The following is a 25,517-nucleotide window of genomic DNA, read 5'->3' on the forward strand; positions in this document are numbered from 1 at the left end:
ATGGGTGAAGCCTGGTGGAAATTAGGGAAACCCACAGACGATGAATTGTGTATCCACTGTCATTAGCTAGTGAAGTAACAAGAAGTTCCTTCAGATATACGCAGATATAACTAACAATAACATGCTAAAATGCTTAGCTCTCTCTTTTATCTGCAATTTTTCTGTACCTACTTGCCACAGATAAAATTTTAAGGTATTTGTTCACTTTTCCAATTGGCTATGTATATTTCACTGATTTCTTTAAAACAAAAATTTCCACATATTTATTCAGGAACTTACCACTGAAATATAGTATGTTTACTTTAAAGTAAATTTAATTGACTTGTTCTTATGCCACCAGAGTTATCACTCAGATTTCAGTAGGGGAAGGGTGGATTTGTTGATTACTTAAAAAAAAAGCCTTATATAATAATTAGAAATCTAAATGTGTGAGAAATAATCACATGTGGAATGCAGTGCAGGGTCACTGTGTCAGGGTGGAGTCCTCAACTCCCTAAATGGCACCCCTGCAGGCTATGAATAGCTTGTGCTAGGAAGGGGCTTGCTTCCACACGGGAAACCTCGATTTAAATCCCTGTTGGGCTATCAAGCTCAGTGGATTGCTTTGGGCACGAGGTGTTCTTCCCTCCAACGCGCAGCTTTGAGAGTCTGCAATGCTGATCTGAGCTCCTTGGATAAAGGCTGGACTACACAAGTGACAAAGAAGTTAAGTCACACGGGGCTTTTTTATGTTAAACTCTCTGTGTAGCCAACAGAATAACCCCTACGTGCAGTGTTAAGCAGACGCATGCTTTGAACCTGAGCGCCTGTACGATTTTAGTATTCATTAGCGTCACAGAGAATACCAATGAACAAAACGCCTAAAAAAAAGGAGAGAAATTTTTTCTGCACAACGAGATCGCACGTCTTCCTTCCAAACAATGCAGCCACATGCAGAGCGTTCTGGGCACCGGCCTGCAGAGGGCGGTGTTCAAATGGAAGTCGCTTCCCCACAGCCACACTTGTGCGGAGAACAACAGGGCTTGCTTGCTGCCAGGTTCTTCCTCCACCGAGAATTCCTTAAAGAGGGCAGGGCCGGTCTCCATCTGTGCTCGCCTCGGCGTGCATTGTGGGACTCGTAGTCTTCAAGGCTAGAGATTAGCTCGGCCCTAAGGGAGGCAGGACTACAAGCCCTACAATACCTCCGGGTAACTGGCTGGCCGTTCCTTTTGAATGATTTCACTGCGGTCTACATTCCCAGCTAGTTTTGCAGGAATCATGGTGTGAGGAGCCGCTGGATCGCTGGCGCATTCGGCAGGGCGATCAGCGGCGCAAGAAACCTCCCCGCTCAATGGCAGCCTGGGCAAGCTGCGCTGGAGGAGAGAGGACCATGGTAGCTCGAAGGTTGGCGTGGGTTTGAAGGCTGCAGGGGGAGATTTTGCAACGGGACCCCTCCTTCTGCTCGCTCTCCCTGCCGCATTTCCTCCCTCTTGCCCCGTCTGGAAAGCCCCCTCTGGCAGCCTTGCCCGCAAAGATGTCTCTGGCCATGGAAGAGGAAGAATATACCAAGCTGGTGATGGAGTCGGAGCCGGAGTGGCTGCGCACCGAGATCAAGCGGCTCTTCCAGGAGCTGGGCGAGACCACCCGGGAGAAGATCCAGGCTGCGGAGTACGGGCTGGCCGTGCTGGAGGAGAAGCAGCAGCTCAAGCAGCAGTATGAGGAGTTGGAGCTGGAGTACGAGACCATCCGCACGGAGATGGAGCAGCTGAAGGAGGTGAGGAAGGCGCTTCTTCTCCGTCTGCCCCCGCCTTCCCCATTGTGGGGCGGAGTGGGCAGCAGCTGTGAGATAGCTAGAGGTTTCGGAAGGGGCTCTCTTGAATGCCAGTGGCTTTTTGCAGGAATAAATATGGGAGGCAGGAAGCGTGGGCTAGTGGTTGGAGCACAGTTGGGACTTCCGCGAGTGAGATTCACTGTGCTTTGCGGATTGTTTGACCTTGGTACGGGGGGGGGGGGAGACCGTTCCCCACGTCTCGCTCAATGTTCAAACGCCATTAATACCAATGTCTGCAATAGCCGTCGTGGTGTGGGCCACTGGTGGTGACGGGGACACACATGCCCCTGCTTTGGGGACTCTCCGTCCACCCCACCACTATTATTCGTTATTGTTATGTATTCTATACATTTGTATTCCGCCTTTCCACCATGAAACATAAAACGCGAGTTAATTCACAACTGTGTTTATACGGTTACAAAGGCTAGCTGTAGTGCATGCTTGTTCTGCTTGGCCCGTGTTTGCGGGCTGCCTGACGATTGCGCAGCCTGGCAAATCCACCCTAGGATCGGGACGTCCTATAAGCAGCCCGCACCGGAAGGCAGCTGCTGGCTGCATCATCTTTTGGCTCCGTCCAGCTCACACGAGGAGTATCGCCGCCCTCCCCGTGCAGTTTAGAGTCACAGAGACGACTAACTCCGGATCCTGCGCCCTCCCCATTTGCTGGCGTAATGCCTTGTAGCCCCTTAAAGGGGCAAATCAGCAATTCTAGTCCTCTAATACAGCGTGTCCTTCCCGTGACATCTGCTGTATCCTTTTGCACTGCGGTGAGAAATAATGCAGGAAACGGGATACTTGGAGATTGATACTCTTGAGCTCGGATGACAGTCTGGCCATCAGAGACTATCATTGTCTCGCTTTCCCTTGTAGAGGTCTCATACCGATTGGTGAAGAAATGGTATCCCGATTTGCTGTTCAATAAAAAGGAACCCAGCACAGGCCTCTGCAATAAATTATTTAATTTATTATGTGCCAGACGAGTACCCTGAAATTAGGCACATGTTTTTAAATTAAATTATTTTTTTTCCAGTGGAAAAATCGAATAGAAATTATTGAGGAGAAAAAAATTTATTTCTCTCCAGACCAATTGGCATTCTGCTCTGGCTTCAGATGTAGAATCCAAATGTTTGGGGATCATGGATTTTCAAGATCAACCACATTGTTTGGCTTAAGTAAAGAATGAATCGGAGTTTTAAAACAGAAAATCACAGTTAATTGTTCGTTAGGGAAAGCCCCTGTGCTAGTTCATATTTTGCATCTAGAAAGTGAGAGAATAAAGTTAAATGATTTGTAGGTGAATTACTGTCAGCTGTTCATAGGGCTACTAAAGCCAAATGTCTTGATTGCCTGCAAATTTAATACTGGTGCCTAAGAATTTGAAATATTAGTTGTGTGCAGGGCTGTCTCCTAAGAAAGTGGTTCTGCCCCCAGGTCTGGTCCATGTTATGCATGCGAACGTTAAAAAATAAACATGGCTTTGCAGAGGGAACAGAGACTTTAGGTCTCCCTCCCCACACAGTCCTCTCTGCTCCTGCATGCTCTCTGACATAATAGAATGACGAGTGCCCATATGATGCCATTTCCTTATAACATGTTACAAACCTACAGTACCTGCCTTTCTAGGACAGACACTTTGGCGCATCAGTGTACGCCGTCTTCTTCCTATTTGTGCTGCAACATTGTATTGTGCAAATACATCTAGTTCTTCCTCCCATCCTATTGGGGCACTGTGGGTCAAGGGTAAACAAAGAGAATCAAAGTTCCTTCACTTTTTAAGGGCTTGCTCAGTAAGAGGGTAGGAAGGTGGAGAGCTTGGTTGAAAGCTTTGTGATGCTGGCTGGAGGTAGTGTTCCCTTTAAGGCGTGCGCATGTATGCGCACTCACAAGTCTTTGGATGTCTGCTCAGTTCATTTTAGATCCTGCTCCGGTTGAATCAGGAAGGCCCCATTCTGAATACACGTGTGCACACACTGCCTTGATACTGCCGCCCAGAACAAAACTCATTCTACACAGAGATGAAAAAAATTAGAGGGACCACTGGCTGGAGGGCAAGGATTTAACTGCTGTTGTTGTTTGAGAATTATTATTTTTCACTTCTGTAGAATACCCTTGTATTTTTTGAACAGTGGGGTATAACATTTTTAAAATAACTTAATAAATAATATCCAAAAACAGGACTGCACAACTTTGTCCCTTCTGCCATCTGTTGGACTACATCTCCCATCAACCCTATTGGCCACTGTGGCTGGGGATGATGGATGCTGTAGTCAAAAAACAGCTGGAGGGATGAAGTTGAGCAGCCCTGATCAAAGAAATAAAAACTGGCTATCTGAGTTGATAAAACTTATTGCCAAATCAGTTGTGTTGTATGGCAGTTTAGGAAGGGATAGCCGACCTCTTGGATATGGTTTGGGGGTTGATAGAGTAGAGTGGGACAGAGAGGGAGCAGTCAAAGGAGGTAGTGAACAGCATATTCTCAATACCTTGCTAGCAATAGGTGCAACTGTGCAGATCTAACTTTAAACATCTTAACAGACCAAAAGTCATCCCCAAGTTGATGAAATAATGAAAATCCTTGTGCTGACATAGCCGACCAATTAAACCTGTTTTATAGCAATTTATTTTTGTCCACACTACTTAAATAAGAAACTGAAGGAGGGTACCATTAAGTGAACCAGGGTGCTGGGGGATGGGACTTTGATGTTCATTTCCTAGCTCTTTGTTTCTTCCCGTGACTGGTACAATTGATTATATGTTGCAAAAAATGAGGAAATGTCTATGTATTTGCTCAATCTATTATTATTATTATTATTTACATTTTATATCCTGCCCTTTCTCCAAGGAGCCCAGAGCGGTGTACTACATGCTTAAGTTTCTCCTCACAACAACCCTGTGAAGTAGGTTAGGCTGAGAGAAAAGTGACTGGCCCAGAGTCACCCAGCTAGTTTTATGGCTGAATGGGGATTTGAACTCGGGTCTCCCTGGTCCTAGTCCAGCACTCTAACCACGACACCACACTGGCATCTAGTTTTTGTTGGTGCAGATGTTTGATGGTGGTGTTTGTAATAAATACAAGAATTAGCTAAGTATGGGCTGGGCTAGGGAAAATTATAGATTTTTAGGCCTTTATGACGTTATGGAGGAGTCTGGACTTCATTAAGGACTGGCTAAATCTTTAGCAGATGTATGTGGAACAGTCTCTGAAAGGGCTCTAATGATTATGTAGCAGATATACAAACACTTGTATTTGGTATACTCGGCTAGAAGGCTTTGCTTCCAGCCTACAGATGTTTACTCAAAAGTAAATTCCTTATTGGTGCTTACTCAGTAAGCCAGCCAGTCCAGACAGCTCTGTATTGCGTTCCCAGCCCCACAGAGGAATGTTACCTTTACATGTAGTGGTAGCAAATAGATTACAGTGGGTTGGATCTCCAGTATGCGTCTGTGAACAGAAGGGCCTTCCATGCAGGCAAGAGAAGGGATTTTCTCTGAACCCTAGTCCTCGCTGCAGCCCCCTGTGCCATATGCTGTTCTGTAGAGACTAGGAGAGGGGGTTGGCAACAGATTTCCTCCCATCTTGACAGAAGAACCTTCCATTTGCGGAAGAAATAGTTCAGTTTCAGTCCATTACTTTAGTGATAGTGTGTGATAGACAGAGCTGACTCCTAAGCAAACAGAAGCTTGTATTGTATTTGTACAGGCCAGGACCTACAGCTCTAGTTTCCAAGGCCAAAACCACTATGTGGAGTAAGATTTGGTCATTTTATACAGCAGTGATGGGAGCTGTGGAGTCAGAAACCTAGCAAATCTGGTATAATCATCGCAGAAACATGCAAGGTATTCACACGTGCAGCCTAACCCGGACTAGGTGCTGCCTGTGCACCAAGCCAGAGTTCTTACTCTGGCATTTAGCCGAGGTTAAGCAAACTTGTGGTTTGCTTAACTTCAGCCGGCAATCATCTGGGTGATTGCCTCAGGGTTAAACGGCTTTTCCCTTGCCTGCCACCATTTCTGGCAGTGAGCCGGGGGGGGGGGAGGAGCGGCTGAGCCAAGGGAGTCAGCTGCACTCGCGCCCTGGGATGCGGGGGGGGGGGGCGGGGAAGTCCTCCCACTCCCTGAAGCTCCCTCTGCTGCACTGCTGTTCGTGAGGGTGTGTGGCGAGGCAGAAGGGAGGACGACGGCTGCTCATCTGTTGGGGAAGGCAGGTGAGCTCCTGTCTTCATAAGAACAGCCCTGCTGGATCAGGCCCAAGGCCAATCTAGTCCAGCATCCTGTTTCACACAGTGGCCCACCAGGTCCCTTTGGGGAGCCCACAGGCAAGAGGTATGTGCATGCCCTCTCTCCTGCTGTTGTTCCCCTGCAACTGGTCTTGAGAGGCATCGTGCCTCTGAGGCTGAAGGTGGCCCACAGCCACCACACTAGTAGCCATTGATAGGCCTGTTCTCCATGAATTTGTCTAAGCCCCTACTAACTGGGCAAAGAGGCACGTTGAACATGATGATTCTCTTTATTTAGCAGGGGGAGAGTAACTGGCCCTATCCAGCCCTAGCACATTATCTCCAGTGACTGTAGCTGGTGTCTACCTTATATTTCTTTTTAGATTGTGAGTCCTTCGGGGACAGGGATCCATCTTTATCTATCTATCTATCTATCTATCTATCTATCTATCTATGTAAACTGCTTTGGAAACTTTTGTTGAAAAGCAGTATATAAATATTTGTTGTTTTAAAGCCATCCAAGCTAGTGGCCATCAACATCCCATGGCAGATTAATTATGTGCTGTGTGGAAAAAGTACTTCCTCTTGTTGGTCCTAAATGCCCCGACCTTCAGTTACATGGTGTGGCCCCTGGTCCTAGTGTTGTGAGAGAGGGAGGAAAATTTCTCTCTGTCCACCCTCTCTACTCCATGCATAATTTTATACACTTCGATCACGTCTCCCCTTAGTTGCCTCTTTTCTAAACTAAAGAGATCCAGGTGTTATAGACTTGCCTATTCATGAAGCTGCTCTAGGCCCCTGATCATCTTGGTTGCCCTCTTCTGCACCTTTTCCAGTTCCACAGTAGTATCCTTCTTAAGATACGGTGACCAAAGCTGTACACGGTACTCCAGATATGGCCGCACCATAGATTTGTATAAGGGCATTATAATATTAGCACTTTTATTTCCAGTCCCCTTCCTAATGACTCCTAGCATGGTATTCGCCTTTTTCACAGCTGCTGTGCACTGAGTTGACACTTTTAGTCACCTGTCCACCAGAACCCCAAGATCTTTCTCCTGGTCAGTCACCGGCAGCTCAGATCCCATCAGCGTATATGTGAAGTTGGGGATTTTGCCTTAATGTGCATCACTTTACACTTGCTTATATTGAACCATATTTGCCATTTAGTTGCCCACTCTCCCAGTTTGCAGAGATCTTTTGGCAGCTCCTCACAATCTGTTGTGGATTTCATTACCCTAAATAGTTCAGTGTCCTCTGCAAATTTGGCTGCTTGTCTGCTTACCCCAACTTCTAGATCATTTATGAACAAGGTAAAGAGCACTGGCCCAGTACCGATCCCTGGGGGACCCCACTTCCTACCTACCTCCATTGTGAAAACTGTCCATTTATTCCTGCTCTCTATTTCCTGTCCTTCAACCAGTTACTGATCCACACATGAACCTGTCCCCTTATCTCATGACTGCTCAGTTGACTCAAGAGCCTTTGGTGGGGAACTTTGTCAAAATCTTCCCCGCAGTCCACCCGCCCTCCCTAGTGACCTCATAGAATGTTAGAGTTGGAAGGGACTTTTGAGTTCTTCTAGTCCAGCCCCTGCTCAGTTAGGAGCCTTCCTACACAAATGGGGTTTGCAACATATCAACTTTGGATGCAAATCAGTAGTTTTGGTAGAGACAAGCAAACTGTTTGTGGGAGACCGCACTGCACTTTTCAGTAACTCTTATAGTTTGAAATGATTGGAACACAGAGGTAGTTTCTTCTCAAACTCATGAAACTTTGCTTGACACTGTGAAGTGTTCTTCAGAAAGTTTGTGTAGCTTGTTTGGTAGCTGAGAAAGTACTTAAAATAAATTTTAGATAGATAGATAGATAGAAAGATAGATAGAAAGATATATATATATATATATATACACACACACACACACACACACACACACACACATACACATTTCTGTCTGTCTATCTATCTATCTATCTATCTATCTATCTATCTATCTATCTATCTATTTCAACAAGGTGACATTTTGAAGATCTGGCCCGGATATTAGTTAGGAATAGGAATACAGAAAGCTGCCTTATACTGTGTCAGACCCTTGGTCCATTTAGTTCAGAATTGACTGGAAGCAGCTCCCCAAGGTTTCAGGCAGGAGTCTTTCCTAACCCTACCTGGAGATGCCAGGGATTGAACCAAGGACCTTCCAGATGTAAAGCTGATGCTCTCTACCTAGGAGATGAGAGCTGGTCTTGTGGTAGCAAACATGACTTGTCCCCTTAGCTAAGCAGGGTCTGCCCTGGTTGCATATGAATGGGAGACTTGATGTCTGAGCACTGTAAGATAGTCCCCTCAGGGGATGGAGCTGCTCTGGGAAGAGCAGAAGGTTTCAAGTTCCCTCCTTGGCTTCTCCAAGATAGGGCTGAGAGAGATTCCTGCCTGCAGCCTTGGAGAAGCCGCTGCCTGTCTGTGAGGACAATACTGAGCTAGATGGACCAATAGTCTGACTCGCAGCTTTCTATGTTCCTATGTACCACTGACCTATGGTCCCTCACACACAGAGAATCCTTCAGTGCTGTAGGTGGTTAGTGTCTTCCAGAAGCCTCAGTCCTAAATTAACATGTGGGAGATTGGTTCTCCTTTCTTTTCCCCTAAATGTGTCATGTCTTTAAAAATAACCGAGTTGCTTCCCTCAGGCGTGGGGTTTAATATTTGGAGAGCACCTAGCATTTAGGTGCATTCATAATAATTGTGGTTTGAGGTTGGTGGAGTTCTAGAGCACTGATGAAGTTGGCAGGCTGCCATTCCAAGACATGTTTCTTGACCAATAGGATGAATCTTTCTGAAATGGGCTTATATTTGTTTCACTCTGTGAAAGATTAATCAAGAATGAGTTTAATCAAGAAGGTGAATTGGAAGTGAGGTTTTTTTTGAAAGTGGTGGTTCCATGCTGGACATCTTTTAAATAAATTTGGTTCAAGATTGATAGAACATGTTTCAGCTCTGTTCTTGGTTGTTTAGTACTGCCATGTTGCCAGTTCAGCCATCCGACAGTACTGTATGCAATTGTACTGAATAACTGCATGTACCTAGTCATTACATGTTCCTACTTCTCAGCATTTCTGTTGAGACAAAGGCAGAAGCCGAGTGAATCTGGAACTATGCTGCCCTCCATGCTGTTTTCCCCAATACGTCTACTTAAAAGAGGGGGAAAACACCCCTGTTCAAATTCCTGTAGCTTCTACATTATTTGACCATTGAAATTGTGAACATCTTGGTTTACAGTATAGTCTCTGGCTTTTTCCTCCTTTAGTTCTGGAATTGTTTGAGGACTTCATTCAGCGATTAGTGGAGGTGGAATCAACCTACAGTGGAATGTGTCTCAACTGTCAGGCAGCTGTGTCAAAAGTGTATTTAATCTTCTGAGAGGATCATAGGACATATATAGTCACTCGAATGTGTACAGTTTTATTGTATCATCTTCTCTGCCACTTTTGCTTCTTACGAGCATTCTTGGCTAAAGGTGACAGTAATCACCAGCTATTCTTTGTAAATGTGGAAAGAGTAGAAGTTCAAGCTTCCATGACAGCTGACTAACAGGATCAATGGCATCCATCATCATCTAGCAAATGTGACCCATGCAGCGAAGCAGATGTCTGTGCACTGACCACCTGCGGAAATGCACCACAAGAGAAGCTTTGTGCAGGGAAAGAAAACTTATGTGGTCAGACCTGGATCAGATCCATGTGAAAATCCCAAATAGGCACAGTTTGGTTTGACCGTACCTATACCTTCACATGTAGAAACATGTTTTCTGCCATCTCCAGTGTATGAGAATCTATAGATTAGAGGCCATGATTTCTAGGAATGAACTATAAAGTGTGAAATGCTGTTGGCTACCTTAGAGGAAGCATCTTCTTTTGACAGAGTTCTGCTTCACAGTTTTAGGGCATATGAACCTTCTGTGATGAATGGTTCTGGAGTCTTGATCTAAGGGAAAATGTAGAACTGGGCATCTTACAATATGATAGACTTGGTAGAGTTATACTGATGTTTTATCTTAGAGTGAACAGGGTCCAAATTCTGTGCTAAAGAAACCATGTTCCATGACTTAGGCAAATAGTGAAATAGTTTGTTGTATTAATTTTCTTCTAATCAGAGGGTATTTTTAAATTGTGTACAGAACTCATTTTGGTGAAGACTAAGTTAGCAGAGAGCAAAAAGGAAATGGGAGATGGGGTTAGGGTGAGGTCAGTGAGGAGTTGGATTATTGAAGAGGGAAAGAGTTCAAGACATACATTTCTTTCTGACCCAGTGGAGGGTCACTCTGCTTTATCTTTTTCCATTTTTGAGCCTTTACTCTTCTCCAAAACCGTAAGGGCTAGAAACATTGCGTTCAATCTGGAGAAATTTAAATGTGACATATAGCACAATCAGTGGTCCCTCTAATTTTTTTCTATCCCTGTGCAGAATGAGTTTTGTTCAGGGTGGCGGCATCAAGGCAATGTGTATGCACCTGCATTCAGAATGGGGCCTTCCTGATTCAACCTGAGCGGGATCTAAAATGAACTGAGTGGACATCCAAAAACTTGTGAGTGTGTGCACGTGCGCACACCTTAGAGGGAACAGTGAGCACAATCCTATGCATGTTTACTCAGATGTATGTCCTCCAGCATTCCATTGGCTTTACTCCCAGGTAATTGAACAGAGGATTGCAGTCCATTAAATCAAAAGCTCTGATAAGCTTATATGTGAACACAGTCTCCATGGATTTACATAAGATTTTAGTGTACTTAACATTTTCTGGATTGTATAATTTTTTGATATGAATGCAACAGTCTCGAGATCTTCAGGAAATCAGTGCTGTGCCAGAATATACACAACCTTGCTTACTCCCCTCTAAGTGGTCCTATTTTAGACCCCACTACTGACAAAAATCAGTCTGATGTTTGAGGTTTTGCGGAGTCAGCTTTGGTTTGAAAGTGGTGAATATATGCATGCAGCAGAGCCTAATCACTGGCAGTCGTGGTGATTTGTAGAAAAAATGAGGCCTACAATCTTGACTTCAAAAGAGGTTATCTGCTCTGCATGGTGCTTTGATCTCTGTCAGCTAGATTTATAGCTAGTTAGGGTTTTTTTAAAATGAAACTGGCTGCTGTCTAGAGCTGCTTTCTGATTGGCTGGCAAAGCCAGAAGGTGTGATTCCAAAGTTTATATCAGTTCGTGCACACAGACCTGATGAGACTATGCATTATTTATTACTATATTTTAAGCAATGTGAAATAAGTGTGTGTGTGTGTGTTTGTTTATAACTTCTCCTTTCCCTGTCAGCCACATCAAATTAAATAGGAATGTGGACTTTTATCAAGGATGATCTCACCAAAGTTAAGTATTCCAGTAGCTCATTTCAGTGGGGGAGAGTTAAGCCATTTCTGAACAGTGTGATTTCAAAACCACCATTGTCTTTTCAATTATATAAGAGCTGAGTTTTTCATCCAGCTAGATGATGTGGTATTATTTATTTATTTACATTTTTATCTCACTCTTCTTCCAAGGAACCTTGAGTGGTGTACATTGTTGTGTATATCCTTGCAACAATCTTGTGATGTAGATTAGGCTAAGAGATGACTGGCCCGGAGTCACTCAGTGAGTTGCGTGGCTGAACTGGGATTTGAACCTGGGTCGCCAGAGTTCTAGTCCAACACTCTAACCACTACGTTGTGTTAGACACCTTCCCATATTGCACTTCTTCCTTTTGAAGATCTTCCTTATTTTGTGTGTGTGTGTTTTAGAAAAGCCTCTCCCTGTAGAAAACCAAACATTAAAGAGAACATTTCTAACTTGTGGTCTGTTTTTACTTAAGGAAAACCCAAGTTTCGTCACCTGGCTGGCAAAGGCTAAGCTTAAAAACAGGTAGAGTGCCCAAAATATTTTGATGCCCAAGGAAGGAAAGCTCCCTTTGAGCTAATTTACAGGTGGCATAGGCTTCCAAGGAATTATCCTTTGCAAATTCCATTGAAGCTACTATTGAGGCTATTCATACAATGGGGCAAAATCGGGCTAGTGGAGGCTAGCCTGATTTTGCCCCATTGTGTGAACCACCGGGCTCGGTTGCGAGCCTGGTGGTTCCTAGGCGGGTAGCCTGCCTAACTACCCCTGCCCTAAAACCAGGTTTGTGGAGCGAGCACTCCGCAAACCTGGTTTTAAAGATCGTGAGTAGCTGCGGCATGGCTGCGCACTGCAGTTATTCATGAGTAGACCCCTGGAGGGGAAGTGAAAAGCTGCCTCCCAGCTCTAAGGATCTCCTCAGTATGCCCTGCTCAATCGCGCAGGGCATACTAGAGCTTCTGGGGGCCGCGCGGCCCCTGAGCTCCTCAGCCCCCGCTGGCTCCGTCAGGAGCCAGCAATTGTGTGGGTGGCCAATCCGGGCAACCAGGGCTCTCTCCCTGCTCCTGTGCTTAGCCCACTCTCCCTGCTTTCCCTTCTAAACTGGGTCTCACTGATCGTGAGACCCGGCTCATTTACTTTAGTGAGCTTTGCATGCTGAATTGTGAATTTCAGAGTTGGTTGGGCCTCTTGGGCCAGATATTTCTGTTTTCAGAAAAAAGAGTTTCCTCTCTGGAATCTGCTTCCTGAAGTAATTTGTTACAGGTTTCCTGAGTATGTGCTCAGAATAATCTTTGTTTGTATCTTCTTTACTTCCATGGATATTACCCAGTGCCTGAATTTACCCCTTCTAACTGGACAAAAAGTCACTTTTTAAAGTAGTGCTTTCATATTTAGTTGGGGAGGAGAGCTGGTCTTGTGGTAAGTAAAGTGTGCCATCAGGTTGATGTCAACTCCTGGTGACCACAGAGCCCTGTGGTTATCTTTAGAATAGAGGAGGGGTTTACCATTGCCATCTCCTGCGCAGTGTGAGTTGATGCTTTTCAGCATCTTCCTATATTGCTGGTGCCCAATACAGGTGTTTCCCATAGTCTGGGAAACATACCAGTGGGGATCCGAACCGGCAGCCATGGATTTGCTAATCCAGTCATTTCTGCACTGCGCTATTAGGTGGCTTCTTGTGGTACCAGCATTAATTGTCTCCTTTGCTAAGCAGGGCCCACCATGGTTTGAATTTGAATGGGAGACTACATCTGTGAGCACTGGAAGATATTCCCCTTAGGGGATGGGGCTGCTTTGGCGAAGAACACCTGCATGCTTGTGTGCAGAAGGTTCCAGGTTCCCTCCCTGGCATCTCCAAGATAGGGATGAGAGAGACACGCCAGCAACTTCAAAAAAGCTTCTGCCTGTCTGTGTAGACAGTACTGAGCAAGATGGACCAGTGGTCTGACTAAGGCAGGTTCCTATATTCCTGTTTAGCAGGGGAATAGCAACTATCCTTGTTCAACCTAGTGAAGCATCTCTTCAGTGGCTGTTGCTGGGGTCTTCCTTGTGTTTCATTTTAGATCATGAGCCCCTGTGGGGATAGGGAACCATTTTCTCATTCCTTTTGCTATAAAAACAGCTCTTATGATTTTTGTTGTTGAAAACGTGTTAGAAATGTTTTTTAAAAGAATGATGTGCCTTAAATCTCATTTTTAAACTCACATTTTTATGTGCAATTGGAAAATGTCTTGTCATTAACAGAGAGGGCAGGGGGCTGCTCAGTGTGCCTAAGCGGAATAGCTCCACCATTTCCTTTTCCATTTTACTGTACTATATGTGAGGTTATGACTAATCGGTTACACTGCAGGGCCACAAGGCTGCTTCCAGGGGGTGATTCATTCTCCAGGCATTCCTCTGCACTTTCTTTCTCTCTCCACTTCTGGCAGATTGTAGGGACGTATTTGTTCAGAGTTGGTAACCGAGCAACAGAAGAATATAGCATGGATTTGGAATATGATCTGTGAAAACCTTAACAGAGACTGGACAGAAATAAACACTGGCATCTAAGTAATTCTCATAGCTTCGTCGGGGGGGGGGGGAGGGAGGAAGAGAGAAATTTTCAAATATAGTAATAGTCAAAATATTTTTTGAATTGGCTGGCTCATTTCCTACCACCTCCCATAATGCTGTGTTACACTTGCATTGCAGTTTCTGTCAAGATCCGTAGCAGTAAAAAACTGATGATTTTGTCTTAGAAACGGGGGTTTGATTGTGGGAAGAGAGGAAAAGCGTCTCTTTAGGGAAGGGAGCATCTCCCTAGGATGCTCTTCCTGTTGGGTATGGGGTTTTTTTGGTTTTGGTTTTTTGGCAGATGACATTTTCCAGAGGCTAGTTAGTTATTTAGGGTGGTGGGAGGCATTTCTAGAATGCCTTAGGATATGTGTGATATGCCCACACAAATCATGTGATAGATGACTGCATGAGAATATTTCTCTGTATAATTAGTCCTTATTAGATAATGTCTAGGCAAAAGTCCTAGGGAAATGTTTCCATGTAAGCATGTGTATGCCATATTAAATTCATTTTAGGATTTTCTTGTCTTGATTCTTTATGCATTGGTATAAAGAGTGTTTTATTTCCCCCCACTAAACTTTGAAGATTATTTAAAACAATGTTTGCCATAGCTGAGCTGTACACTTTTAACAAATATTATATATTCTTTGTTTTTCATGGTTGTAAGCACACAATTTACTATTTGTGTGACAGTGAGTGCTTCATCAGTGAAGAAGCTGAGTTAACTTTATCTCATTTTGAGTGAGTATGGATACTGGTTAGTCCAGCAGAAATTGAAAAGACTGTTGGCAAATGTTACCCATGCTGTTACTATATATACTCTGGTGGTTTTGAAATGCTGATAAACTGGGTTGATAAAAATCGATATTTTAAAATATATATTAAAAATCACATTTTTAATTCAGATTTTTTATTGATTCCCCCCATGAAGAATCTAGTCAAAGATATCATGAATATTGATCATAATTATATTCTATGAACATGTTAACAGCAGTATAGGGAGATGAGAAATAACATACCTGATCAGTCCTATTCTGTAGGTGGTGTACATGTTGCTCACACACACAGTCAAGCCCTCCCCCGTTCCAGTTCAAAGACAAAGAAGGTCAATGAATGAATAGGGGATTTGAGGGGATGGAGTAGATTTGAGCAATGAGGAGGAGTCTGGATATAAATACACGGAATGGGGAGGGGTGGGGAATAGAAAGTGAAACCAAAAGTGAACAGAACATATTCATGCAGTCCTGAGGAAATGTTTTCCAAGTGTATCCAAGTGGATTTTACTTTTTTAATCAGTTCTGTTTTAGTGTGCATGCTTTAGTTCTTCCTGTAATTTGGATGGCCCATGGCTAAACAAATAAACTTCATTAACGCAACTAATAATTATAGTGCCAAGATAACAGGTAACATAAATAAAAGTCATGTTCTTGTCCCAGGGAGCTGAAACTTTGAATTTGTATTGGAGATAAAGGATGGATGGAGTCTGAAAGAGTGGAGAGAAGGGGAGGCAAGGGTGAGCACATGCAGTTAACCTGGTCGAAGTATGGCTAAACAGAATTTAGCTGTATCGTAGGTTAACGAGCAAAACTTAGTTAAACCCCAAACTGTTGCAAACCTTTAGGAGCAGCAGTATAAAGTGGCCACTGCCCAATTCAGGCATCAGTGATTTAAGTCTTGCTTGACAGATACTTCACATCTGTGGAATCTGCAGTGATAATGTAGAGCAAAACTGCAACTCTTTGCCATGGTGCAAAAAAGTGCCATGAAGGAAATCTACTGAATTGACATTGGGACTGCTTTCCTTTTCCATTCTACCAAGTTAAAAAAAGGAGATTTCCGAGGCATTCTTCTTCACTAAGAAGCCCCTGCTCATCTATGACGTTTAGTAGCTCAGGGAATCACTGTCAGAGGCTTCATCACTACTGACTTACTACCACAGAATGCCCTTGTCACCGAAGGGGTGACACCAAAGAGGATTATCCCTTTGGGGGAGCCACTTCGGGGGATGGCAGGGGCCAGGCTTCCTGGCCCCGGAATCTATGTGTGTGTGGTAGTGGTGGGTGGGTATTTTTTATTTTAGCTTCTTTTTTAAAGTCTTGGTTGCAATTAGTTTGTAATATGTCTGGTAGTCTGGAAATGAAAAGAGAGGGGGCATTTCCGCTAATTATAGTGCTAATTATCCACTAATTATTCTGGTGGTGGTGGGGAATAGAAGAAGTAATGTTGGCAAGTCAGCAGGCCATTATAGGGGAAGGGAAATCAGAAGTCTCCTAGCTGTTTCCCCTTCCGGCTGTCCCGTCAGCTCTTTGACCTTGGGGAGCAGTGCCAACCACCCACAGAGCCTCATCTTGCTCCTTTGTAATGCCAGGTCATCCCAGAATAAATCAGAAATCATCCATGATCTGATTATGGACAGAGGGCCGACCTGGTATGTATCGCAAAGATTTGGTTATGGGATGCTGGTGGCCAGGTCTGGTCCCAGCTTCTCACTCCAGGGTGAGGAGCAAGTGAGGGGATGTGGGCAAGGAGGTGGAATGGCTGTGGTCTATAAAAACAACATCTCCCTTGCCAGGATCCCTGTTGAAGTGCCTGACCATCTCGGATGTGTGTACTTAGGTTTGCCCCAGGACCAGGGATAGACTGGGACTTGTGTTGGTGCACTGATCACCTCTCTTCCCAACAGAGTTCATAATTGAGCTGACGGACTTTGTCTCAGGCTTAGCATCAGAGGCTTGGTGTTGGGGGACCTCAGTGTTCACTTCAGGACCAATTTGGCAGTTCAGTCGTCCATCGCTGCCATGATGATTATGGACCTATCTCAAGCAGACTTGGGACCAACAGACATTGCTGGTCACACACTTGATCTGGTCTTTTACTTTGTTCAGGGTGGTGTTCTGTTGGTGGGGACTCCTATGGTTTCCCCATTGTCATGGATCTACCACCATCTGGTTACGGTTGGACTCACAGTCATGCCCCAGCTCTGCAGGGTTGAGGGGCCTATTAGGATGGTCCACCTGAGAAGGTTATTGGATCCAATAGGATTCCAAGAAGCCTTGGAAGAATTTGATTTTGGCTCTGCCAGTGACCCTTTTGATGCCCTGGTGGAGAACTGGAACAGCTAACATACCAGGGCAGTAGACATGATTACTCCTATGAGTCCTTTCTGACCCACTTCAAAACTAGTCCCTAGGTATACGGAAGAACTGCAGGGGCTGAAGTGGCAAGATAAGATGACTGGAGTGCATGTGGAGAAAGACCCAACTCAAATCCAACAGATTACAACATAAAAGCATTTGAAGATCTATGCTCAGGCGATACACGTGACAAAGAAGCTATTCTTTTCTGCCTGTATTGCTTCTGCAAGCTCACACCCAGTAGAGTTGTTCAGGGTTGTGAGATGGCAAGTATGTTCCCCTCCTCCCTTGAATCGGAATTTGGAACCATCAGTTATCCACTGAGATGTGAGTGCCCTGGGCAATGGAAGCTGACAGCGTGAAACACTTAAGTACGTTCAACAGGTATAAAGTGCAGACACTAGGATTGAACAGGCTTCTGAAATGCATTTAGTGTGACAAAATGCATAAGAAAATGCAGAGCCGTTGTCTTGCTTTTGACAAGTCTATACCCTTGGGAAACCATTGTAGTGTTCTGTTTTCTTAGATAACAACTGCTGATTTTCCTGTTATAACGGCATGATAAGCTTTGTAATCTTAACCACATATACAGTAACCACATTGCTTTTGTTAGCCACCATTCAGTCTCTGGTAACAATAGCAGTCCTTAATTTGAATGGATTGTGGATTTTCAAAATGAATGAGATCCTGCCATTTAAAGGCTTCTGTTATGTATGTATCCAATGAACGTGTAACACTAAATAACATCAAAATCTATGAACCTTAGCAGAATTTTAAAAGTTATTTTAATGCCAAATTCATGTTGTTTTTTCTCAACAGAAGCTGGATTTAGCTACTTATTTATTTGGTTACAATTTATTTTACTTCTTATGTATTTGTTTGGTTTATCATAATTGCTTTTAATTCTAGCTACATTTATTTATTAGTATGATTTTGCAGGGTTGGTTTTTTAAAAGATATATTAATAAACACTACTTAATGTATCTTCAGTTAAATGCTCTAAACTGTGCTAAGATCTCTTTTTGGTGCTTTTGTTTATGTCCTAAGTATCCGAAGCCTAAAGATAAAACACTGCAGAGATCAACTGTTAGTACAGGGTGTTGTGTTTTTAGTGCTATATATCAGTGCTATTATTATTAGTAAATGAAACTTACATCATTTTCTAAGCTCTGATCACCTAAGTGGGGTATTGCTCCCACCCTTGGGACAACCCTTGTGTCCCAAGGGTTCCCATTAGAAGGCTTTGATTTTTGAATCCCCATATAACTTCAGTCCATCAAGGACAGACTGAATAGGACCATTCGGATGTTAACAGTGAGTCCATGGTTGATCAGTGACAGGGGAACCACATAGATTTCTCCTAATTAATCTTGGGATGCAACCCAGTGGTTGGTGTTCAATTAGCTCCATTCATAGATGTTCAGGCATACAAATCATTGTATGTCAAAAACAAAAATAAGAGTTGGCAGCATTTATATCTATAAATTTATATCTATAAATCATTTATATCTATGAAGAATTGGCAGCATTTATATCATGGTAAGACAAATGACATTGTAGATTACTTGTTGAGCTTTCCTTGAGCTGATAGCATAGACTAAATAATCACAGTTTATGGTCTAGAATAAATATATGGTCTAAATCATTAGCATATGTTCCAGGAAAAAGTGACTAAATTCTTTAAAATGTCCTGTGGCCTAGAAGGTAGAAAGTTGCTGTTATGCAATTTGGTTATCAAATGAGATGGTGTAGTCGTTTAAAAGTCATGCACTGATTAATTGAGGCACTTTTCTATCTTTCTTTCTTTTGCTAAAGAGGGTGGAACCAATTGAGTTGTGGCACAGGCAGGATATTTTAACCCTCGCCCTTGCCAGAGTCCCTATCTGGATTGGGACCCCTGCAACTGCTATGGACAAGAATCTCCCATTGGCAAATAGCCACGGAGGGGCTGGTTCAGACTGGCAATGTGCAAAAGGTTAAAGCCCCTCCCACCACTGCAAGTGGTGATGGTTCTAATTAATGGGGAAACAGAACAAAACAAGCACACAAAGCTCAATTGCATGAGTAACATGGATATTTTGACCCTTGGAATCATGTTGATGAGCTGTGGAGGAATATTTCTTGGTATGTTGTGACACTTGTTGGCACACAGAGTGTGTGAGCACATTGGAGACTATAAAGCTGGTGCAAAATACGTGTGTGTGTGTGTGTGTGTGTGTGTGTGTGTGTGTGTGTATATATATATATATATATATATATATATATATATATATATATATATAAACACAAGTTCACAACAGCAGGAGGGATCAGTTAGCAATACTGCAATTTATATGTTGGAGGAATTGAAATGGGACTAATGGTGCAAAGCTGAATTTGAACTCTGGCTAAACCTTTGGTATAGATGGGGGCCTCTCAGTGCAGCCAGTGTGGCTTTCACCTCCCACAGAATTCAAACCATCTTTGTTTAACGCTTGTCTAAAGACTGCAAAAAAGGCGTTGTGCTCCAATTACTCACAAAATTAGAGACTTAATGGGAACATGGACTCTTAAATCTAATGACTTGGGTGGCAGGGTCAATTTATCTTAGATGTTGGCAAATCTAGGATTCCGCCCTGGCAGTGTGCTGCTGGAACAAAAACTCTGCATTCATTGGGGAAAATGAAGAAGTGTCTGTGCCTTTGCTGTTGTTTGCAAAATGTTGTTCCTCTGGGTTGGTTTTAGTCTGTTGTTACAGCAGAAGTTGCGTTGTTGTTTTGGCTCTCTCCATTTTCCCTTCTGCATTTCAAATCATTTAGCAACATTTCATGGACAGGAAATAGGAACTTCTGGTTCATACACACAGCTGGTTTAAATAAATCTCAAACTGAAAGGTACCCGCCAAACTCCCCCTGCCCCCGCCGCCCAGATTCTGTATCCAAAAGAGAACAACCAAACTCGGAGGGCTGCATATTTAAAAGCATCGAAGAGCTGTCTTTGTAGTGGATTGGCTGGCAAGGGCCATAAGAGGATGCTAACCTCAAAAAGCAAGTTTAGGAAAAGCTTTAACTGTGTCTTGGTCCTTTTTAAGGTTTGAGCCATTACACAATATCAGAATTGAGCCAGGGATTCAAAACTGTGGCCTGCCTGGTTCACAGTTCACACTCTTGGCTTCTACTCTGACTCTTGGATCCATGGACCTCACATGGATCAGCACATGAACAACATCCTGAAAAGCATCCTAACTGTGCTGCTGAGGTTGTCTGAGTGTCTTATTCAAGCAATGCAGCTTGTCATTCAGTGTGCTGTGATCTGACAAGGACCTGAGACACACAACAGTTCTTTCCTGACAACTTTCTGTTGTCTCCCATCAGGGTTTATTATGTGCTAGAGTGTGTAATTGGGCAACACCCTGGGCCAGCCAAGCAAAAGCAACAAACTAGCCTCCTCTGAGCTCTCACTCTCAGGAGTTGAGCTTCAAGCACTTCATTTAAACTAGGCCGTTTACCTGCTGCACAGAGGTTGCGGATCTGAATGCTGTTTTCTCTCTCTTTGTAACATACCGTTACTATTGACTTGACTATACAAGAGTGTTTCTCCCTTTATTAAATTTGCAAGAGTGCAAATTGAAGAAAACTGTTTTAGCTATGCATGGCTCAGCTCTAGAGTATAATTCTAGCTTTCCATTTATTCATTTGCTGAGAGATTATGATATTTAGGCCGCCGGATACGCAAGCAGAGGAGGGCATATGGTGGTTGTAAAAACCTTCATTCAGAGCAGCACTTGAATCAAGAATTGCATAAATAATACCCCCTAGTTCCCTAGACCAAAATCTAATAGATCTGTGTGTGAGGGTGTGGGGGATACCCCCCCCCCCAATCTGTGATATAGTGTAAGCAATTAAACTCTGAGAGGTTGGGCTTAGCTAATTTAATGTGACCTTAATGTGAACTGCATTAGGGAATCCCTTTGAACCCAACATTAAATGTAATCATTTTGAAGCATCTGTCCCTGTGACACACAACTGGCTGAATACGTTGCTTTAAAATCTATTGGATATTACTGGGGCATGTGGTTATATAAATTATTGGAAACGTTACAACTGGGGAAATGGCTGCTTATTTGTTTGTGACCATTTTTGTTGTGTGTTTGGCAGTGTTCCTAGCATTGTGAACTAACAATCTTCAGATGTGAATTATGACGGAATTTTCTTTTGTCTTTTTAGAGATAGTTAGGAGGGGCTGGCAATGAAAATCGTAGGCGCTTGTACAGTAGGTGAGGGTTTTAAAAAAACCCTCCCCCACTTTACTTTTCATGGCACTGTAAATTAGAGTTTTATGTAGCTTTTTGGATTTGATACATATGAAATAGTTATTTTTTTGAGAGGGGTAGTATGAGGGCAAGATATTTTACCTCATTTTTGGCTTTTCTTACAAATGTCCAGTTATTAAAACCATTAGGAACTGTAAATCCATGTCAAGAAGTCAATAGGATACTTGGTTTTCATGATATATGTGGAATGGGGAACAGACAGAAATTAAAGAAAAAACGCATGCATAGAGTAGGAAAAAATGTTTTAATGCTGTTTGACTGACTTCTCTGTGTTTGCATTGGCCTCATTTTTGTCTGCATTGGCCTGAATTGTCAAGTCATCCAAATTGACAAGTCAGAAATGGAGGGATGCTTTAAGGCTCTCTCACATTTTGGTCCCCAGATGTTGTTGGACTACACTTCTCATCATCCCCTCCACCTTGACCAAAGATGGTGGAAGTTGTAGTCCAGCAACATCTGGGGATCCAGATTTGAGAACCCCTGTGGTAAGGAGTGGTTGCTAGCCCCGTTTCTCACTTATCAGAGCAGAAGTGTGCCATAAAAGACCAAGGAGCCCTTAGCACAGGCATCCCCAAACTGCGGCCCTCCAGATGTTGCTGAACTACAACTCCCAGCATACCCAGCCACAAAAAAATTGTGTCTAGGGATGCTGGGAGTTGTAGCTCAGCAACATTTGGAGGGTCACAGTTTGGGGATGCCTGCCTTAGCAAGTGCTTGAGCTGGGAGAGAATCCTTGCGCTGACTTCTGTTATACCTTAATTCCAGTGTTATGGAATAAATTAGACACAGTGAAGGAGATTCACTGTCAGCAGGATTTTTCACATAAAATTAAAAAAACAAACCCAGATAGCAGCCCCATGTGGTTGCTTTGAAGATCAGGTTTTAAGTGTTGAAACTTTCATAAATGAGTTGTTGAAATGGAAGACCGCATTGCGACAGTCTTTAGCTCTACTTACCTCAGCATCAATTTGTGACTGTATCTTAACTTGCTGCTTATTTGTAAGTATGTCCAGTGGTATATTGCTAATATTTAAAGTGCAAAACACCCTTGTGTGGGGGTGTTGCATGAATGAGAGAGGAGAAAAGCTCAAAGGTATACACAGAAGCCAATTTATGCATTTCTTTTGTGTACCTTTTGAGGTCTCCTCTTAAGTGCAACTTAAACTAGGGGTTTCTCAACCAATCACCTTCTTACCTTGAAACTTTGGTGGTGAGGATGAATGAGTTGCTTTATTTCAATATTTTGATGAATGAATCTTTTCTGTATGTGCTTAGGGAAATATTCCCATGTGAACTGAGTAAAAAGCTGGCTGTTATAGGTGAGAATAATGGATCTATATATATAATTCTCCTGGGTGTGCCTTGGAATATGTGTCCCAGCGCCCAGCTGATTGGCTGGGCGGCGGATGTGCCTGATTGGCTGAGGCGCACCCAGGAGGATTGGTTGCCGCAGTGGCGGCCCAGCCATGAAGGCCAGAGGTGGCGGGCCCAGCCACAGAGGCAAGGCCCAGGAGGGGGAAAGAAAGGGTGGGGGCAGAAGTGGTGGTGGGGAGGAGAGGCAGCTGGGCCCAGAAGCGGAGAGTGGGGCAGAAGGAGGGGGAGAGGTAACCGCCGGCCCCAAAGAGCGCACAGATGCTCTGTGCAGGGTTGGCTAGTGAACTAATATTGCCTCCACTTAATCCCTGGTGTGGCTCGTCAGTGGTTCTCCAGATGCTCTAATACTTCTGGAACCTTCATTTTTGTTAATGATGACTAAAGTTACTTTCTTATCATTGTAAACTTTGTGAAATCTGTGGGGGGGGGGGGGTTGGGGGGGGGAGAAGGATTCTCTGGGGTATGCCCTGTGGTGTGTGTGTGTGTGTTTTTAAGGAGGTTTGTCTGGGTCACTGCCATACCTGTGCCACACATACAAAACCTACATGGGTGTTCTGCCTCTCTGTATAGCATGCATACCAGACATGGGCAGACATCAGCTCTGCATGGATAGCAGAGATCACACAAGAAATGGAATGTTGTAGATGAGCAAAGTTCTGCCTTCCTCAAAGTACCTGTTCTATAATTGCTACTGCCCACATCCTATTTCTTTACTAAGATGACATAAGGAATAATGGTTGACATCCTAGCTTTGAGGAAGGTCAATGTGCTAGTGCAAGGCTGTTGTGCTAGCTACTTGTGCTTAGTCTGGAGTTTACTTTCCAGATTAGTGTTGTGCAACTACAAGTGTGCTTGTGCTTCTGCAAAGTTGTACAACCCGCAGCACACCTCATTTGTTTTAAAGGGAACTTTTGTGTAAGAGCTCTGTAGTACAGTTCTTCAGACCTCAGGGGCTGCTTTTTTTTTAGTGCAAATATGCAATCTTCTTATGCTAGTGCAACTCTGCTTATTATGCAAGCACTTCCTTAGTGCTTATGTCAGCCAGTTTGAGAAGTTACTGTGTAGACTTTGTTAAAATTAAAGTATCATCAAAACCATTTTGCTCTATGCTTATATTGTAATTGGAATGCCAATATTCTGTTCATAATATGGATGTATTAAAGTGGCAAACTAAAGGTATCTTTAGATTGGGGGTTGATATGTGTTTTGCTGACATGTGCCATTGCACAGATTCTGCTCCTAAGTCCCTTTTTTGTCATGTGTTTGATGCTTCAGAAACCAAATTTGAGCCTGGGCTGACAATTGCGGGCCTCTGTTAGAAGAGTTTCAGGAACTTGCTCTCGTTTTGAGATGGCATTGCCGTTGGTGCTCCTGTGCTTTTCTCTTGTCTCTGTTAAAGTACAGTAGTTGTGTCTTTGATTAGCCAAATGGCAACAGCAGCACAGCATACCAAGGAGCTATTAGAATGAACTCCAAGACTGTCTCTTCTCTCCTCTGCGTTCTTTTAAAAGCAAGAAATTGGTTTTTCATGAGTTGTGAATGGGCAGAACTAAATGGTTCTGATCTGTTTGCTTGATGTTGGATACTAGATTAGTTTGGGCTTATAATACCTGGATAATCATTGCTTAAAATTCAAGCAGAGTAAACTTTTGTGCATTACAGTTAACTTTAACCTCTTGTGTACTTGAAAGTTAAAGGGTGGAACCAGTACTTCATGCTTGGTGTTTTAAGTAAGAAACAGAATTAATGACTACTTGAGAAATTTTATGATTGCATTCCAGATGTTAGTGATATAGTGAATTGTGTCAGTTTTTTTAATTCTCCCTGGAAATATTTTATGTTGATTATGTTCGTAGCTTGACATATTTTGAAACGGCTCTTCCCATTGTCCTTAAATTGCTTGATTGTCTTTTTCTCATATAAATGGTATTTTGATCTGAGAAATGTCCTGATTTGATGTGGTTGAAGTGTCACCAAGAATTTCCCAGAATAATGCAAGATTTCAGGACAATCTTGAGAAGTGAGCCAGTTAGATCTAGAATGAAATGTTTACCTTTTTAATTTATTTCATTCTGAATGGAGGTTTCATTAAAGCAGGTATTTTATGTCATTCTGTTGTACAACAACCTTTTGCCATTGCAGTATATGGAAATCAGTAATCTCACATTGCTTGGTTTTGTAAAGTGAAATTCTTTGTGTATTTAGTTTTCCTTTTTAGGCTTTCCATTTACATCTCAAGCCTTCAGCAGCATGTAGTTGTTCCCTGTACATTTTGACAACTTCTCTTGTCCTCTGTTCTCTTGATTTGCATGCTGATGAATGAGGGGTTTGTGCCTTGAGTGAGATAGTGATGTATATGCAAAACAGTCAGCAGCTGTTCCTAAAGAATTCTAGTTTATTTTCCTTCCCGTGGTGTGTCTCTCCTTTTCATGTACATTAGGAGGTGGATGAGGCCTCTGTACTGAATAAAAAAAAATTCAGGTCCTCTTATGACTGTGGCTAGTTCACTTGGCTTTTTTAAATTTTCCCCTCTTCTGGCTGTGTAGTTTGTCCAGTACAGAAAGACTCACTGGATAATAGCACTTCATTGTTGCCTGTGTCTGCCAGCTTCTTTTGCAATTAAGGGGTAATCTTTTCTAAATGGTGCTAAATTAAGCTTAAATCCCTCTCTCATACCACATAAGAGGATGCATCCCTGGTTTTCTAAAGAGAGCTTATTGTTTCGGACAGTAGC

The 25,517-nt window shown here is 43.2% G+C and overlaps 1 protein-coding gene across 5 annotated transcripts in view; it reads left to right on the plus strand.

Moving 5' to 3' along the window:
• The first annotated feature begins 1,077 nt into the window (after positions 1-1,077).
• LOC128341719 (protein bicaudal D homolog 2-like) overlaps positions 1,078-25,517 on the plus strand; it is a 314,941-nt gene continuing 290,501 nt past the window's right edge. For 4 of the 5 annotated variants that reach the window (XM_053288165.1, XM_053288162.1, XM_053288164.1 and 1 more), the window contains exon 1: positions 1,079-1,753. In XM_053288165.1, coding sequence (XP_053144140.1) covers positions 1,514-1,753 — 240 coding nt within the window. In that variant the 5' untranslated portion in view covers positions 1,079-1,513. Of the gene's footprint in view, positions 1,754-25,517 lie in introns of all 5 variants that reach the window. The other variant, XM_053288159.1, reaches the window with a different exon arrangement.

The sequence above is a fragment of the Hemicordylus capensis genome, chromosome 2 (assembly GCF_027244095.1).
Source record: "Hemicordylus capensis ecotype Gifberg chromosome 2, rHemCap1.1.pri, whole genome shotgun sequence".
Lineage (NCBI taxonomy): Eukaryota > Metazoa > Chordata > Lepidosauria > Squamata > Cordylidae > Hemicordylus > Hemicordylus capensis.